This window comes from Pezoporus flaviventris, unplaced genomic scaffold (assembly GCF_033815535.1).
Source record: "Pezoporus flaviventris isolate CSIRO_AGI_PZ_B2104156 unplaced genomic scaffold, CSIRO_AGI_Pfla_v1 ptg000029l, whole genome shotgun sequence".
Classification (NCBI taxonomy): domain Eukaryota; kingdom Metazoa; phylum Chordata; class Aves; order Psittaciformes; family Psittacidae; genus Pezoporus; species Pezoporus flaviventris.
This window is the reverse complement of record NW_026892577.1, coordinates 9,439,515-9,457,883: the sequence shown is the minus strand read 5'-3', so window position 1 is coordinate 9,457,883 and position 18,369 is coordinate 9,439,515. Positions and strand designations below refer to the sequence as shown.

The 18,369-nt window shown below is 39.3% G+C and overlaps 2 protein-coding genes across 4 annotated transcripts in view; one reads left to right on the top strand and one right to left on the bottom strand.

Annotated features, from left to right (window-relative positions):
* STN1 (STN1 subunit of CST complex) overlaps window positions 1-5,872 on the bottom strand; it is a 44,123-nt gene extending 38,251 nt beyond the window's left edge. The window contains exon 1 of the mRNA XM_061458830.1: window positions 5,820-5,872. The gene's annotated coding sequence lies outside the window, so the exon portion shown is untranslated. The remainder of the gene's footprint in view (window positions 1-5,819) is intronic.
* A 459-nt stretch (window positions 5,873-6,331) lies between these two features.
* The window catches only part of SLK (STE20 like kinase), a 48,900-nt gene continuing 36,862 nt past the window's right edge, over window positions 6,332-18,369 (top strand). The window contains exon 1 of one of the 3 annotated variants that reach the window (XM_061458827.1): window positions 6,332-7,017. In XM_061458827.1, coding sequence (XP_061314811.1) covers window positions 6,868-7,017 — 150 coding nt within the window. In that variant the 5' untranslated portion in view covers window positions 6,332-6,867. The remainder of the gene's footprint in view (window positions 7,018-18,369) is intronic. The other 2 variants (XM_061458826.1, XM_061458828.1) reach the window with 2 other exon arrangements.

The window sequence follows — 18,369 nt, the reverse complement described above, 5'->3', positions numbered from 1 at the left end:
AATGTCCAGCCTTCTTGTATAATGTTACAATGAAAAAGGACCCAAAGTTATTACTGCATTAGTCAGTTAACAAATGAAGAGAATCAGCTAAGTTTCAAGCTGTTGACTGTTGACTTCTTTCCATTAAATCTGAGATTTGCTTCTCAGTCAAGTAAGTATAAAACCACAACTTACCCTTCCAATTACATATAACTGTTTCTGAATATCAGCCTTGAAGGTGGCTTTCTTACAGACCAGCTTAGAGGCAGACGTATTTCTTTTCTGCAATAACTTCAATGAAGTTAACACGTTAAAGCGTGGACGCCTTTGACCCAAAATGCTTCCAAGAAATATTCTGCTCCTATTTGTTGAATTATGTGATCCACATTCAAGATTTCTACATTTATATTACTGCTTTTTCCTCTGACACTTGATTTCAGAAGTTTCACAATAAAACAGCATTGGTTTACTTGGAAATGGTCAAGTAATTTGGTTAATTTTATATTCACTCTGGTATCACTCCCAGAGGCATTGCCTGATATCAGAACTGCACTCCAAGAGCTCTGCTGGCAGTGGTATCCCCACAGGTAGGAAGAACCATCCCCATCACGTTTCCAGGACAACTCACCTCACACACTTAAATACTGTGTGATAAAGATAAGTATCTAGAACAGGAAAAGGGTGAGTTGCCCTCTGAAGATACCTTTCCCCAGTCACTACTGAAACTGTTAGGCCAATTTAGAACAAACACACAGATTTCTCTGAAGCCAAAATTAGCTCAAGCTTATTCCTAACCATTTTAGCACTAAGGCTTTTTTTTTTTTTAACCACAAACATCAAGTAATACCCTTATACATTGAAGCTTCCAAATACCACGTTTCTATGGCAATTCTTAGATTAACTGGTCCTGCAGTGATGCATTAAAGAAAGAAAAAAAAAAAGGAAAACAAAGTCATGTAATGTATAGTTTCCAGGTTGATAGGACCCTGACCATTGACTCTGGCTACTGAGATACGGGGAAGCTCTAGACCATCTAACCTCTGGTATTATTTTTTTTCCTGTTTGTGTTATATGACTGAATTATTCCTGTTACTCGTATCAGACAGGCTCTTAAAACACCAAGTACAAAACTGAGTTGCTCTTGTTCCTTTATGAAGACAGCTTTAAATTTCATATGCAGAACTGAAACACATAATAATAAACTACAGATCTATCAACTTCGCATTTAATAGAAGAGCTTTAAGAGTCCCATATAAAATACTGTCTCCCCTTTCCAGGCTTCCAATAAATGGGTAACATGACTCAATGCAGTCCTGGAGTAATAGTTAGACTTTATGATCTTAACAGTCTTTTCCAACCTAGTTGATTCTACGATGCTCCTTAGAGGGAAACATACAGCCTTTTAGGCCATTTTCTTACATCATAAAGAAACAAAAAGATCTTTTCAGATCCCTTTTGTATTTCTTTCTTCATCTTGTCATAACCATGGGTTATTAGCTAATGATACTTTTAGCTCTTCCATACTTGCCACTATTTATTAGAGCATGAGGACACAGGAGTCGGGAGGTGTAAAATGGTCACACAAAACAAAGTTAAAATGTAAACAAAGAAGATGGAAATGTCACAGTAGGAAGCAAAGGAATATCTCTAAGGTCAACATACAAGACTGAAAAACACTTGAAACACCATGTATTTAAAAAACAGTGAACTGAGGTGCTCCTATTAGAGGGCAACACATTCAGAAACAGTGGAAAAGGAAAAATGACTGATAATGAATAGGAAAAGGGAGAAAACAGTCAGGAATGGGAGAGTCAGCAGAAATTTCTCATAAAGCCTGAAGAACTGAGGGAAGTTAGTTAAGCTGTGATGGTACAAGGTGAAGAAACATCAGAACTTAATTACATAAAATCCCAAACTCCAAGGAAAAAGGAGTCAGATTCAGAGGGAAGCACAGCAGCTTTTGGGAATAACTTCAGATACAGATGCTGGACACACAAGGTCTTGGCAAAAAAAAAAAAACAGGAATGCAAAAAGGAGGAGGTTAAAATGAAAGGTAGTGGGTTAAATAGAAGAATCTAGAGGATGCAGTGGACTCAGAACTTAAATAAGTCCTATAGACCATGAAACATAAATTTTGGGAACAGAACTGAGTAGAAATGCTAGAATCTATGGAAAAACACCACCATATGATTGGAAAATACCAGTCAAAACACCACATACATCAAGAAAACAGAAGGGACAGTGCTGAGTGCCAAAGGTGACAGACAGATTAAGACAGATGAAACAAGAATTATACTTCAGATTTAACCACTAACAAGCCACCTGTGACCTTAGAGCAGTGCAATGAACTCAAAACATCAGAAAGAAGACTGGAGGAGATCAGTGAAAGCGTGGGTAGACAGGAAGTCAAGACAATATAAAGATATACCATTAAATATTGATAGAACTGAAGACAGGATGTAGGACTGCAGTGAAAGAGGAATATATGCTGTAAAGACATTTCAAAATAAATCTCTGAAGGAAGTGTTTATTTTCAATGAAGAGAAACTGAAGCAGAGCAGTTTAAATGAAACAGAACTTACAGAGGGAGTCAGGAACAGTAGCAAGTGTAAGCGATTAAGTCAATGGGAAAGGATGCAGCAGCAAGTGTAAAGGAGACTTCTAAATCTCAAAGAGATGAAAAAGACTGCAGAGAAGAGTTGCAGCTATTTTAAGCCAGTGTATTTGGTGCACAACCAATAGAGTTCTTTAACATCTTTACTCTGACATTTTAAGGAAGTGTTGAATTTTCAAGCAGCACTGCATTAAATTCCTGAAGAAGAAATTTTCATATACTTATTACTCACTTTTACCTTTTAATCCTTACCATCTGGAAACATTTACAGTTGCTAAGAACTCAGGCAACCAGGGAAAAACAAAAACCTAAACAACCTTCTCACACAATAAACCCACCACACACACAAACAACCAGGAATCATACAGACTCCTCCATACCAGGAAATCAATGCAAATTGGGAAGGATTTGCTACTAGCACTTAACCTTCACCTTACAGAGTTTATTTTTAGGGTTCAGTGGCAAGCTGTCACTCTAGAGTGAAGGAATAAGGGAAAAATTGAGACTGAGCCACTGTTTTCAGTTATAAGTTTTTTATCTTAAATTACCTGTTAATAAAAGTTAAAAGCAAACCTTTATCACTAGATTAATTGCTCCTTTCTTGTGCCTTTCATCTTATCTTTTCAACATTATATGAATTAACAGCTCTCTAGAACAGGAAGACTATAAAAGTTTAAAGTAACACATCTGTAAGTACCTACTAACATTTATTCTTTGGTAGGATGACACTACTGTTCCTGTTCTGCTCTGAGTGAACCTGTTTTACCACACATACTCAAAGCAAATTGATACATTATAACGATACTGTATGTTAACCACTTACAGTCAAAAGTTCATTTATCAATAGAGCTGAGAAAGAACTGGGCCCTGGTATCCCATAACTGCCAACCTTATTAAGACTGCAAGCTCAACTACATTTGTTCACACATAGACCAAGGAATTTTCTTCTAGATTTGCATTTATTTCCAGTTATTATTACAAACTCTGGTATACACACACACACACTTGCTGCCCTATGACATTAATCCTGTGGCTAAAGAAAAACTAATCCTGCCTAGATACAAGGATTTCATGCTATGGCTTTGGATTCCTTTTTTGACCATCCTCTATTAGTTAGTCATTCCAAACAAACAGATAAAAATTAGTCACAAAGCATTTTTTAACCAACAGAAAGCAAGTTAAAATCAAAATATTCAATTTAAAAGCAAAATTAAAATCATTATTAAAACCACAATTGTATTTTAATTTCCATATCAAAGCTGGTGCTGGAGAAACCTTATCAATCACTTTCTTTGTTATTAATTCAAACTATCTGCATGAAACTTAGAAATTAATAGGTGCAACCAGCCAGCCAGATCATAGAGGAGAATGAAAACCAGCTCATTTGGACTGCAGTTGTTTCTTGGTATTCCTGTTACACACAAACGGTCTTGGCTTTAACACTCAACAGTCTTGCATTTTGTGGCCAAGCTGTCAGTACAAAGGAACCACTAAGCCCAAGATCATTTCTGAAAAACAAATGCTGATATTACAGAAATCAGTACTGCTATCAGGTTAGCAAGAGTACTTGAAACGCTCTCTATTAATGAAGGGATAGTACCCTTGAAACTAACTTTACATAGATTAAAGAAATTAACTCATGACACAACACTGTTGATTCATAAACTTCTTGTGTCAGGGGCCACCTCCTTGTTCTATGGCAGTACAGTGCCTAGCACACCATGTTCCTGTACACTACTAATATTACTAGCACCACTAATTACTCAATATACAACACCAAAATAGTCTTAAAAGGCTTCTACCCCAGCATGCTTCGACTAAAACATTAACACACAATGCAAAGTTCAGTTCCTGGGTGCTGCTATGCTCTTAGTTCCCTCTGAACTGCCTTTCTAATCTTCATTACTATAAACACCTGTACTATTAGACTACTCCTTTGCTGAAATCCCTTTATTAACTCAGGCCAGGACTTTCTGTTCCTTCAAGTCATGCTTCTTTCAAGGAGACTGTCGATGTTGCCATATGATCCCCATAACTGGTGCATCTCAATACCTCACTATTATTACTAAGCTTACACATGGACTACCCTACTCAGCAAACTACTATCAAGCTAATAAAATGGACTGAGGAATGATAAACACCAGAGGCTTGACCTTTAGAAGCTTATAATGCAGTTTAAATTAACGGCAACTGCAGGCATTCAGGTTCATACGAGGATAAAGCATTACATGACTTTCACGGGATGTCTGTCTCATTGCCAGATCTCTCTTAGGTCTCACATCATTGCCACAACTGCAAGATCAACTTCCTGCCTCCCATCACAACTTAAACTTTGTCTTTAAGATGTCTACTAGTTGTGCCTTATCCAGGCAACAAGGAACAACTCTTGCTTTCATGTGAAGAAATGCCACACATTCGGTAGCATATAAACAACACAACTATTAAAATACAATCATACTTCAGGCTGATGAAAGAATCACTTGTGAAAAGGTTGTGAGATAAGGAAATTCAATCCTGTCCCACTGATTAAATCTCACAAGATACTAAACATGGGCAGCACATGAACATCACACCCTGCTAGGACTGAATGCTGTGACAAAGTAGGAGAGCTAGGAACAGCACTAACCCACAAACAAAATAAAGCCTTCCAACATTGTCTTATTCTACTAACATCTTCTTCAAATAAATATTCCCAAGATCAAACCCTCCAGGAGAGACCACCCACCAATAAAACACTCCTGGCTAGCTCCCCTTTCAAATCCCACATTCAGACTTGGAATCACAGAATAGTTTGGAATGGGAAGGATCTTCAAAGATCATCTAGTCCAACCCCCTGCAATAAGCAGCAACATCTTCAACTAGATCAGGTTACGCAGAACCACATCAAGCATGGCCTTAAGGAAGCAATGTGGGGGAAGAGGCACCCTGCTTGCGCTGAAAAGAGGAACTTGAGCTACTCTGCTAGTCTAGAAAAGAAACTGTCCCCTTACCTATGAAACATTATCCTCTACCACAGGAGACCTACAAGGGACAGCTACGAACAAATAAGAGAGGGCAGGCTGTCCTTCGGGAATCAACAACTCAGCAGAGGATAAAGGGCTTCTCCCACCATGGTTACAAGGGAACGAAGGAGTCACTTTCCTCTCCCGCCCCGCACCCAACTACGCACACGCAGCCTATTCCCAAAGAAAACTAGAAGCAACACAAACGAACAAGAGCTCAGCACCCCTGGGTAGTGCCGCCCAGCTCTGACGGAAGGCGCCCACCCTCCTCCATCTTGGAGCCAGGCACCAACTTACCCGCCAGAGGCCTCAGCGCGCTCCTATTGGCTCACGCCGCGTCACGTGAGCAGCGCAGAGCCCCACCTCTTCCCCCACCACCTTTGCCGGAGACTTAAACGTTTGCGGAGGGGGGCGAAGACCGCGGCTGTCGCCAGGGCGCGCGCGCATGCGCCGGAGGAGGAGGTGCGCGTGCGCTGTCGTGGCGGCAGTCGGCGGCGGTGGTAGCCGGGGTGCGAGGCGGTTCCGGGAGCGCGGGAAGAGAGGCGGGGGCACGGGGCGCGCGCACGCGCTCGGCAGCGGCGGGGGGAGGAGAGGCGGGGGAGGGAGGTGCGGCCCGGCCCCGCCCCGCAGGAAACGGTGCCGCCCGGGCCGCGCTCTGCGAGAGGGCGGGCAGGGACCGGGAGACAAGCCCAGAGACGACCGTCGGGGAACAGCCGCCTCCCTCCGCTCTGCCGGCCCGCAGCCCACGCTCCGGTAGGACACCGGCCCGGACTCCGGAGCGGGGCAGCCCCCTCCCCTCCCCTCCTCTACCCTACATCCGCCCCGTCCTCTGAAGCGGGAGCGCCCTCGGCGGGCTGCTGGGTGACCGCTCCCGCGTCCGCCGCGCCCCGCTGCCCCTTTCCAGCCGCGATCTCTTCGCCGCGCTTCTTCTCAGGCTCCGTCCCGATGAGAGAGCCCGGCACTTGTTGCTGACGCGATGGTCACCGGCCCGGCCGAGCAGGCAAGGGACCGCTGAGACCGCCGTGGGAGAGCTCCGCTGCGGCTGCCGTCGACGACCCGGCCCCTTCGGGGAGATCCGAGGGGTTGTTTCCTCTCAGCGCCCGGCGGCGACGGGTTCCCAGGCGGCGTGAGGACGGCCCTCGGCCCTCGCGGGGATCGCGCCCGTAGGACCCCCGCTGCCCGCCCCGGATGGTGACGGCGGGCTGAGGGGGCACCCCCAGAAGCCGCCCGCCCCTTGCTGCCCGCGCCTGGCCTCCCTCGGCAGGAGCAAAGATGTCTTTCTTCAACTTTCGGAAGATCTTCAAGCTGGGTGGTGAGAAAAAGAAGAAACAATACGAGCACGTCAAGAGGGATTTGAACCCTGAGGAGTTCTGGGAGATTATAGGAGAGCTGGGAGATGGTGCTTTCGGTAAAGTGTTCAAGGTAAGGGCAAGAAGGAAACTCGAACCGCTTGTATGGCTCGTTGCTAAAATATGACCAGCGTATCGCTTCTGAGTCTTGTCTAAAGCTTGCCTGTCTGCAAGCGCTGTCACCTTGGGATACCTGTTGTAAGCATCAGGTGGCTGGAGAACTTCGTTAGGCCGGTAGGTGCTGTGTCCTCCCGACCGGGGGAATGTGCCCGGGTGCTGGGGGACAAGCAGAGCCTGATCCAGGCGCCTCTTGTCCACCGAGCCTCAGGAAACTAAAGATAGAAAAGACCTATTAGGTCATCGTCCCGCCTTCTGCTCCACCCTGCCCGTTGCGGAATCGCTCGCTTCTCCTGTATTTTGTTGGGTTTGGACTCGTGTACGCAGCGTGGCTTCTGACATTACAGAGACTGTATTTTAGGTGTGACCTTCATAGTTATTTAATATTTTCCTAAGTTTCTGTACGGAAGGAAGCCCGTGCACAGGAAAATTGACTTGTGTGCCTCGTGAGTAGTTTATAGGGCCAAGCTCACGTTGCTTTTAATGGGCATTCTCCTCTCCTGTTCCATCTGGGATTGAATTAAATAGTTGTGTTCTCTTGGCTTGCTTTACGTGGCAGCATTCCTGTATTGGATCTTCTTACTTCTCTTAGGTGTTTGACTTTTCTATCTCTAAGTATACTGGCACAAGTAGTGTTTTTAAGGATGCTTATCTAGAATTTATCAAGCAAAGTAGAACATAATGACATAGTTATAACACTGCTAGTGTTTGACAAGGCTGTAGCTTTCAGGCAAATCTTTAGCTACTCTTCCTTTTTCTAAAAGGGTATTAACACTCCACATTTGATTTAGGGGTAGTGTGGAAAAAAACATCATGGAGGATAAACATGAGAGAATTGGGGAACTGACGTGAACAGAGACCCTGGAACAGGTTCTTGAGATTGGGAAAAAAATAGTGTGAGAAAGAATTGCAGTTAAAGTGTCTCTGAGAGCTAATTAGGTCAAGAAATATTTCTATTTAGAGTACTGCACTTGAGAGGTTATGAAATGTGCAAACTCAAAACTTGTGCTGTTTTTGCTAGAAACTACTTTAGATTTTATTGTAGTGTGGTGTTACCTGTTTGTAAATTTGAGCAAAAGCGTCACAATCAGTTCAGAATGCCAGGTGGGGTGTTTTCTCATCCTAGAAATTTCTGTCAGTGTCCTATTATAAGAGCATCTAGTTTATGTTCGTGTAATTTGTAGTCTAGATGGTGGTTCTCATGCTAGTGTGGAAGATAAGAGATTTGGTTTTTATTAAAAAGACAGGGAAATATGTCTGAAGTTGCTCTATCATAAAACTTGGTGACTGTAAAAACATAATGTCTCTCATGGCACTTGTAGATGATTAAAAGTTCTTTAAACTTCATAGTGGAGTTTTGATTCCTTGTTGGTGAATAAAATGCTGTCCCTTAGAGATGACTGGGGAAGCCTCAAAGCTACAATAATAAATGTGTTCTTCTCCCCCATATGCATTTCCTCACCCATCTTCAAACCTCTTCTCACTTCATGTTTGTCTGCAGACATGTCTGTATAAGCCATAGTCTGTAGAGGAAGATATCTGAGCAAGACAGCTGGCAAATCTTGCATTTCAGTGTGCTTTGTGTGTCATAACAGTTTTTTCCAGTTGGATATGATTTTTCACTTTGAGATTTATTTCTGTATGGGAAATGACAGTGTTAACTGATGAAATTGATTTATTTTGTTTAAATCCTATTTTTAAAGTTGTAGTAGTCAGAATGACATAGAGTTACACTAGTAAACATGTTGAACCTCGCACTCATGAAAATTAGAAACGACTAGTATTCCTAGGGAAAAAACAAATCCTATTTAAAAAAAAAAAAGAAGTCTCCTAGTGCATGTAGTCAGCAGCACTCATTTTGTTTCCATCTAGTTTGAGGAGGAGGATTATGCATAGATACTAACTGTACTTGTGTTCCTGCATCTGAGCATGCTTGGCAAGAAACTGTTTTGAAAGCTAAGGTGTGGTAGGTTACACTTCCTTGGATGAAACGCTGCAAGAAAAGCTGTTCAATACCTTCTCAAATTTTGGAATCTAAGCTGGAAACTAGAACAAAACTGTCAACATTTAAAGAATTTGCCTAAGTAATGTAAGTGGGGTGGTGGTTTAATTTTACATGTGCGGTGGGGTTTTTGTTTGTCTACAAAACCCAACACCCCAGTATCAGATTTGGCAAAACTGTATTTGCCTTTGTTTAAGATCCTTGGAGTTGGTGTGTGACTGAGTTTTGGCAGATACATGATCAAATGGGATTGTCAGATAAGTAAGGCTTTGTATGCTTTGGGCTTCTAATAAAAAAAATAGGTTAGATTGGTTACATGCTATGATTTCCTGTAGAGAAGTATTTGGTTTAGTTATGTAACTCTCCTTCTGGACAGACTATCAAATATTAAAATAAAAACTCAAACGCAACTCTTAAAATATCCTGTCAGTACTATGAAGCTTACCTGATTAAATTTTTTGCATTAAAAAATGCTGTGTCTAGTGATAACTAGTTTTGTATCCAGATGTCTTTAAGGGTACTGAAAACTTGTGATTTACTCCCCTTCTTCCCAACCAGCTACAAGGGTCTTGCTTGTTTTTTTAATAACATAGCCAAATTGACAAGCTTATTTCCTTTGAAGCTGTTTAAGTTTCCTAAAGCTTTCTTAGCTCTGACAGTTCATACATTTGTATTCACTAAGTAATGTTTAGAAATACTCTTCAGTGTTTCAACTGCTGTGGCAAGTCTGTTGTGATCAGAGGAGCTGTGTAACTGCAGACTACTGATGCCAAAGGTTTATGGTTGTGTAGGACTTTTCATTACTAGCCCTTTTCAGCCTCTTCAGTGAGGCCACTTTTAGGCTGTTTTCTTTTTGCTCTTGGCGAGTGTGGTTTTCCATCCTTTTTCAACTTACAGGCCCTTGCAGTACTTCAGGATCAGGTGATGGCCCTTGTAAAGAGAATTTCAAGGTTGCTGATGATAGACTTTTTTTCTGATGTCTTTTAATTGCCTTTCATGAATTATTTAGAATTACTGAATGGACTGCCAGGGTTCTGACAGCCGCTGAAGAAGCACAGTATTAACGTTGGAGGCTGTTTTCAGCTTTGAAGTGTGACCAGCTAGATTGCAAAATATTCTTCTCTTTTTTTTTTTCTTTTGGTGAAAGAAAAAACAAAAGACAGTTTGATTGGCAGTTCTGGATTTGATCAGGTTAAGTTGCCTGAAAAATCATAGGCTCCTAGTGTTTAAGTTAATAGTAGTAAGTTTTCTTTAGAAGTTAGTTACATTTATTATATTATGCTATTTTATTGTGTTATATTGCCCTATTGTATCCAGTATCAATTCAGTGCACATAGTAAACATTCCTTTAAGGTAAATCAGTATAAGTAGGTGTTAGACTTTCATCTGCTTTAAGTTACTTTCTAAATTCACAGAAGTTAATATCCAGATGGTGTGAAAACAGACCTTTAAAAAGCCTGATCTGTTCTTCTGCTCATGCTAAAGTTCCTGTCTGAGAGTCTTAATCATACAGATACCATCCTAAGTTAATCTCTTGAAGTGCCAGGACTGTATTTCTCAGCCTTTTTGGTAGTCAGAGCGCTTAAATTGCAGAAAGGCGTTTTCCTAGTGTCTAGTTGGTGTCATCTATGAGCCCTTCACTAGAGGATACTTTTCAAAGAAATTAGTGAGAGGTACCATCTGTGTATATGTGTACACACTCATTTTAAGTTTTCTACCAGGACAGGATATATGTGGCAGTATCTTACATAAGGTATCTATATAGGCTATATGTATAGAGAGGGAATGTATAGTATATATGCATTTTAATAGGAACCAACAAATTACTATTCAGGAATCCCTTGTACTTGTTTGGTTTTGAATTGTATTCATGCATCTTAGTTTAAATTGGAATATTCTGCCCATTTATAGCATCCCATTTATTACCTGCATCTAAGATTTTTGGAAGCATCATATATACAAGATTCTCATGGGAATTTGGAAAATCAAATATTTGTATTTCATTTAAAGTCACTAAGACAAGTTTTCTAACTCTCAGTAATTAACTGATGCTTGGTTAAAAAGTCTGTTCTGCTTTCTCTTTAGGTTCAGAGAAAAGATGTTGTGAAAGCTGATAGCCATAATCATGGTGAACAGCATTACCCAAATGCATTATCTTCTGAAAACTATAAATATATTAAGTATTCATATATACTTATATTCATAGTAGTGGCCAATATAAATTCATCTCTGGGAAATGATAGTGGACTTTTGATATTAGTGTTTCTTCAAGTCCAATAGACTAATGATTTTGCTTCATATAAGTTAGGCCTTTGTTTCTGCTTTTAAAGCAATCCTACCTATAATGTAGCTATGTGACTTACAGGAGAGCCTGGTTTTGCCATTATGTCTTCTACAGCAGGTAGAAACAAATAGGTTTTTTTTTAATACTGATTTCATGAGACTGGACCAATTACATAATTTAATGATAGTGTCCTTCGCTCCTTTAAATGCCAAAATGTGGACTCACAGTTGGTGGTACTTAGAAGTACTTTTTGTGTATCACTAACATCATAACTTATTTTCTAATCCTAGAAAAAACTTAATTAGTCTGACCTGAAAACAATCAGGCAGAGCATTCATAATTTGTAGGTTTTGTGGCCTTACAGCACACTGTTTTAAATAATCCCTCCAGTTGGATATTGCAAGTTGAAGTTATCTTAATGATACTAACATCTCATGCTGCTTGCTAGGGTGGATTTCTTCTATAGCTGTAACTTAACACTCATAGGAGTAGATTTTGACCACTTAATATCTAAGCTGAAGCACTGATAAGCTGTTTTTTCTCTGCTCTTTATCTTTTGATTTACCTGGTGTCATTAGCTCCACTAATTCTTTGGAAGAATGTTAGAGCTGTTGGAACTCATAATCATTCCAGTAAGAAAAGATAGTTTCCTGTGGAAGGATATTGCTTGAGTTCATTTGAAATCCTTTATGTTTAGTGCTAGTTGGAACATAAGTTCATGTTTGAAAATTTTCAATGAAGTCAAATACTGAAGTTTTATGACTCTACCATAGCCCAGACTTGGAAGCCAAAGCAGGAGAAAGTGTCCTAAATTAAATTTTAATAGATAAAAATGAATCGGTGCAGAACTTCTGGCAATTTTGATTAAAATTGTTTGGTATACTAAATACATTTTGTTCTAATCTATTTTCATTCATAATTGACTGTATAAGTTGACCTCTGATTAAACTGGAGTGGTAAAGTAGTGCAGTTGTCCCCAGGAGATCTGAATTAATAATACTCACTTAAATGCTATGTTGCTTTGTTTAGCCATAGAGGCATTAGTAGATAGAGGAGAGAAGGGAGTCGATTTACTCTCAAGATGCTAATATTTAAGATGGCAATGTTCAATTTTAAATATTTAGTCTAAGTAAATGGAACTAAAACTTTAGGTAAAGCTTGTTAAGAACAGAAATTTCTGTAAGAGTAGCCTGAGTGTTTTAGGGCTGTTGTGCATGGTCTAGGTGAAAAGATGTGTGACTCTTCATAGAAGACAAACGATTTTGGTCTTCCTGATCAGCTTGGTGAGTTACACTATAGTCTTACCTTTTTTTTTTTTCACACTGTTGTGGTTTTAGAATGTTGAGGAGACCAGCTAAGGAAAAGGCTGTATCACTGGTTTAAACCCTGGCAAATGTGTCAAGGGGAAAGCTTCACAAAGCTATTTACCCTGTTGTCACTCTAAGTTTTCTGAGGAAACAGGTAGTGCAAGAAAGTTGTCTGTAGATCATAAACTGAGATCATCTTCTTGGTTTAAATGGCTTCTTTCCATTTTGTCTGTAGCAAGGAAATACCCTGAAGTATAGCACGTTTTGTGTCTCATTTTTTGGACACCTTTAAGTTGCTTAGCTTAAAGTCACCATCACAATACTTATGAGTAATGTATTGTTTGTCTGTTGCATTCAGAATTGAACTGCAGACATGATTGTGGAGAATAAATATAGAATATTCATGATCACTACTTGGTAAGGGAGTCATCTTTTCCAAGGTGTGGGCACGGTTATATGACCTGTTTTAAACCCTCAAGTAAATAGGAAATCATGTGATTTTATTTATCCATCTTTATAAAAGTTCCTGTTTGTTTTCATGTCTTGTGATATTTCGTGTTTCTTAGCTAACTATTTGTGTGAGTGCTTGGACTGCTGGTTTCTTGTCTGGAGAGTAGACCTTTAGATTTGAGGTATAAACTAAATGTGACTGTTTAATGGCAAATAGACTGCAGAGTGAAGCTTTTTTAAGCTGTTCTAATTTGATGAAATAATTCTTCATATCTAAGATGCAGTCTATTACGTTAAGTAATCCTGATACAGGAGCTAAAAAAATATAGTGGTATTACTGTTTTGGTTTTGCCTTTTTTTTTTTTTATTTAACAGGTTTTGTAGACAAATTGGTTAAACCTTTTGAACTTAATCTTTGGCAAGGCGGTAGTCCTCCAGTAATACAATCCTCCAAGCAGTAATACATGCTATTGTTGCAGAGCAGTGCATCACAAGTTTCTTTTGGTGGTGTCTCAAATTCTCATTTTGACCACCCCATAAACAACATTGAAGAAATTATTTTTTGTTTGTATTTGCAAATGCCACAGTTCCCAGTTTGGGTGGTTTTTTAACTGAAAGCAGTTATGAAGGCCTTATGTTTTCCATGGGCCATGACCCACCTTTTGAGAATCTCGTGAGGTATAAACATCATTTTCCTTCAATGACAGTTGTGTCTGTGTAAAAAGAGGCATCATGTAATTAAACAATCTGGTTTGAGATCTTAAGTGCATTCCTTGAGACCCTCTCCTGAATTGTGGTTTATGAATACTGCTTTGGTCTTTGTTTCCTTGTGCTCCCCCAATAATCTTTAATTAGATTATACATGGAATTGGCACATTCGTATTGCCTCACCTCTTTTGCCCATTGTCTTACTTCACTGTAGTTTCCAAATTATTCAAATACAATGCTTGTGCTGTGTTTTCATCTGACACTGTTTGGATTGTTCCAGTTGTCAGCATTCAGTGACAGAAAAGTCAAGAAATTTGAAGTTATGAAACAAAGCAGACTGAATGAAAAAAATGAATGATGTTTTATAATTTTTGTCCAAACCCATGTAAAATACATATTGTCAATCCCTCTAATTCACTTATAATGGCTTTATAACAGTATGGAATTCTTGAAAGACATTTCAACTGCCAAATATGTCTCAAATATGTTATGTGGAAACACATTTTTTTCCCCTCAGAAATTGGAATGAATCTTTTTTGAGAGAAAGCAGACTTAGTATTTGCAGAATATGTTTGGAGGGTGTCAGGCAATAAAAATTGGCGAAGTAATATTCAATAAAAAGTACTAGGCTACTTCATACTTCAACAAAAATGAAGGCTTTAATGTAAATGTTAACTTTCCATTGGCATTTCAAATTTTCTGTGGAATATGCTCTACATTCATGATATAAACCAACTGAAGTACATGCAGCAGCAACTAAAGTGAAAAATCCACAATAAAATAGTAATGGAAGATTCTTTGTATACTTAATGTACCTCCTTAAAGTATCACATTTGATTTTCAGGAGGATATAATGTCTCTTACAGCAATTCTAAATATATGTGAAAGCAAGTTACAATATTAGAAGTCATGGATTTCTCTTGTTTATTTTCACTCTTTTAGCTTAAGAGTGGTTTGCAGTATCCTGTAAGACTGCGTGTGTTTATATAGAGAGGTTAATGTAAAACAGCTAAGCATGAGTGATGATTTGGAAGCTAAGAGAAAGACACAAACATTTTCCCCTTTACATAGCCATGTTTATATTTTGGAGCCATTTTCTATTTAGTTAATTACCTATAGCCCAGAGGAAGAAATTGTTCAAGCATAGATTCATGTTTGAACCGAGTTCCACCCAAAATCTGGCTTTAAGAAGGTTCTAATTACCTGAAGCATGCTATTCTGTGATATGATTTTTACTTTTTACTGATTCTTCTATGGAGAAGAGTATGAAAGTGAAAAAAATAAGATCTTTTCGATTCTCCTCTCTGTCCCTCTGGGAGTAGGGCGAGGGAAGTAAGGGGGAGAGTGAGTGAACAAGTTACCTGACTGGGTTTAAACCACGACACAGCCAAATCAATTTATTGATTAGAACTTAAAATTTGCTAAATCTTCTCTCACTACAGAGGACTAAGTGATTATTACCTTAAGGTGTCAGTCTTAAAAAATAATCTGTTGGTTGTTGTTTCAGAGAAACCTGAAACTGAAGGAGGCCATAACAAATAAAGCAAATTTATTATTTTTAGAAAGTATTTTTTCTGAAGTTGCATTAATGCACTTTCTCAAAATGAGAGGGTAAGCAGAGAGTGGAAGGGCAACTGTACAGTCTGAAGGTTTGGGGAGAGCCATTATCCTACAACTTCGGTTGTGCCTACATCGAAATAGTTTTACCTAGTATGAAAGCAATGATGAATCCCAGTGCTAAGGCAGAATCGTTTTGGTATTCATCTAGCTTGATAATGAATTGGAGAAGACTGTCCCTTAACTTTATTCATATCTCATTGAACAGTTTAGATCTTTCTGGGACTTTCTTGTTTAAGAAGGACTTTAAGGAACTAGGTTTTGTCTCTAGAAGTATTTAGTTGTAACCATGATTCAGAGAACAGTATTCTGAGGGAAGTTACTATAAATTTGTTAATGATACAGTATAACTTGGTAAGACCTTTTGCAGTGGAATTTATTCTTTATCTTGTAGGTGGTGGTTCCCTTGACACAGACTTGTGCTGTGAAACCAAAGCTTTTCTCTAGTACATGTCTAAGTTTTCATTATAGAAGATGACTTTTCGCTTTTATATCTAAGCAGTACTTTACCAGGAAAAGAGTTAATAATCTGTAATCAGAAGGCAGGAAAACCTTAATGGGGTAATGTCAGCCGAGTCCTTCAGCAAGAATTAGCATGTTGCAGTAAACCCTCATCTCCTTCACAGCCTTTGTCTCAGGCAGGCTTTACTCAATTCATATGCTCCCTTTTTCGTTTTGTAAAGTTCAGTCATGTTCCTGCCCCACCTTCAGCTTTTCCTGTTTGAACTGAAGAGGCCCAGCCTTTTTAGTCTGCTTTTTATAAGACAACTGCTTGACCCTTTAATGATTTTAATTGTCCTCTCATTCTCTTACTTGCTCAACTTCTGTGGATGCCACAGATCTTTCAGTTCACCATTCAGGCAACTGTTCTATTTTTTGGTGCTTGATAGTCATGGGTCAGAACCACTGTGCAACTGCATTGCACTGTGAAAACTGTGATCATTGCTGGGAAATACGGTTGGAAGAGTTTGAAGAGGAATTATCCCCCAAGCAAACTGAAATCATTCCAGTAATGTTGAGAAATGGGTACTCTTGAAGTTAAGCCAAGCTTGTTTTTATCCTTTCACCCTTTCCAAGTAGTTTTTAACTAGTAGTGAAGTGAATGCAGTAGCCAAGTTTATAAGTAACCTGAAAGAAGGAAGTACTGTCTGCTATTTTTTAGCTCTCTGGGTGGGAAGTCTGAAAGCTTAAGGATCATCATAAACAAGAAAAATGTCAAGTGTTTCCTATTGATTTACAGGATAACTGAGGTACCTGAAAATGCCTCCTCTGCTTTTGTATATAGCACAACTTTAACCTATCTTTCAGTAGTAAATATAGATGTTCTGGTCAGCTTAACAACAACCCTAGAAGTTGTTTGTTGAATTGGCTTGTTGCAGTTAAATAAAAAACAAACCACACACTTCCCCTAACATTTAAAAATAAAATAGAAAAATAAGCAAGTGTTCAAACTTAACTCTTCCATTTGTGATGTCTGTGTATATGTGGTGGTTCAATGTTTATTGATGCTGTTATAACTCCTTAGTGTTTAGTGTTTTTATTAGTGGCCTGGCATGGGACCTTACCTTGAGGCAGTGCAATACGAAGAAGATTCTTCTGATTCTCTGGAAAGCACTTAATCAGTATGGAATTGTGATACTAAGTGAAACAGTCAATAACACATCTTCTCAAAAGTGGTGCATTTCAATAGCTTTAGTAAGTACAGAAGCACTTTTGAATGATGAGTGGCTTGGTCTTTACCAAGACTGTTTTCCACAGCAGTTTCTCATAGTGCTAGTCAATGCAGCCAGAGTTCTGGCAGTGTGTTCCCTTTCCCACCTACTTCCTTGTGACAGCTCTGGTGCTTGCCAACCCCAGGATGATCTGGTTCAAGGAACTAAGCCACCCAAAAGCTGATTGTACATGTAATCTCCTTGGCTTCCCAGATCAGCTCACGGGAGGGCCAGACAAGTGGCAGTGCTGATATAAGGGTAAAATGACAGGACAATGTCAGCATTGGCTTAAATAGGTATAAAAAGGAAGCATCAGGGTGGCATATCATGAAGTTGTTAAGGTATGTCAGATCAATGTGGTTTTGTAAGAACAAAGGGAAAAATAGACCTGTTGTATAAATCATCTATTGTTAGCAACAGTACTGATAAAAGGCAGTTTTGCTAAATGGTGCTGCTGGTGTTATCGGCCAGTAGTTCTGTCCCTTTGCATCACTGGCACTCATCCTAAAAGAATTTTGTTATGTGGAATCATAGAATCAACTAGGTTGGAAAAGACCTTCAAGATCATCAAGTCCAGCCATTACCCCAGACCACATATATAGGCCACCACATATATATACATATCTTTAACTGGAAATATACTAAAAGCTTGTTCTCCCAGTTTTTTTCCGGGTGGTAATTCTTTTTTATACTTTAGGCATGACATACAACTGCTAGAAAAGAATGAAAAATTTATAAGACTTCTTATTTGGCACCAAATTTACCTATATGAGGAAAGTACAGAAACTGAATTGGAGTGAGCAGTGTTTTGAAGTAAGAAATGGCCTAGATAATTTTCCCAGAGGAATGGAATTCTGCATTTCCTCTCCCTGTATAAATACACTACGAAAGATAGCCCTTGGCTTCAAAAAGCCTTCAGCCTAATAAAAGAATAAAAAAATAAACACGACAGAAAAGGAGGAGTAAGAGAAAGGGAAAAAATCTTGTCAAAGAGAAAACTACTTCGTTTTTAACATCTGTGCTGGTGCAGGCTCATTGCTGTCACTTCTTGGGGACACCGGCAAAATAAAGCTTTCATAATTTCATTTAAAGTAACATTGCCACACTATTAAGAGATGAGAACAGCACTTCCTCTTGAACATCTTGTTTGTTTAACTGTTTAATGTTATTATGATAGGTTGAAAGATTATTATATGTTGGAAGAACATTGTTCCTACTTTGCATGAAG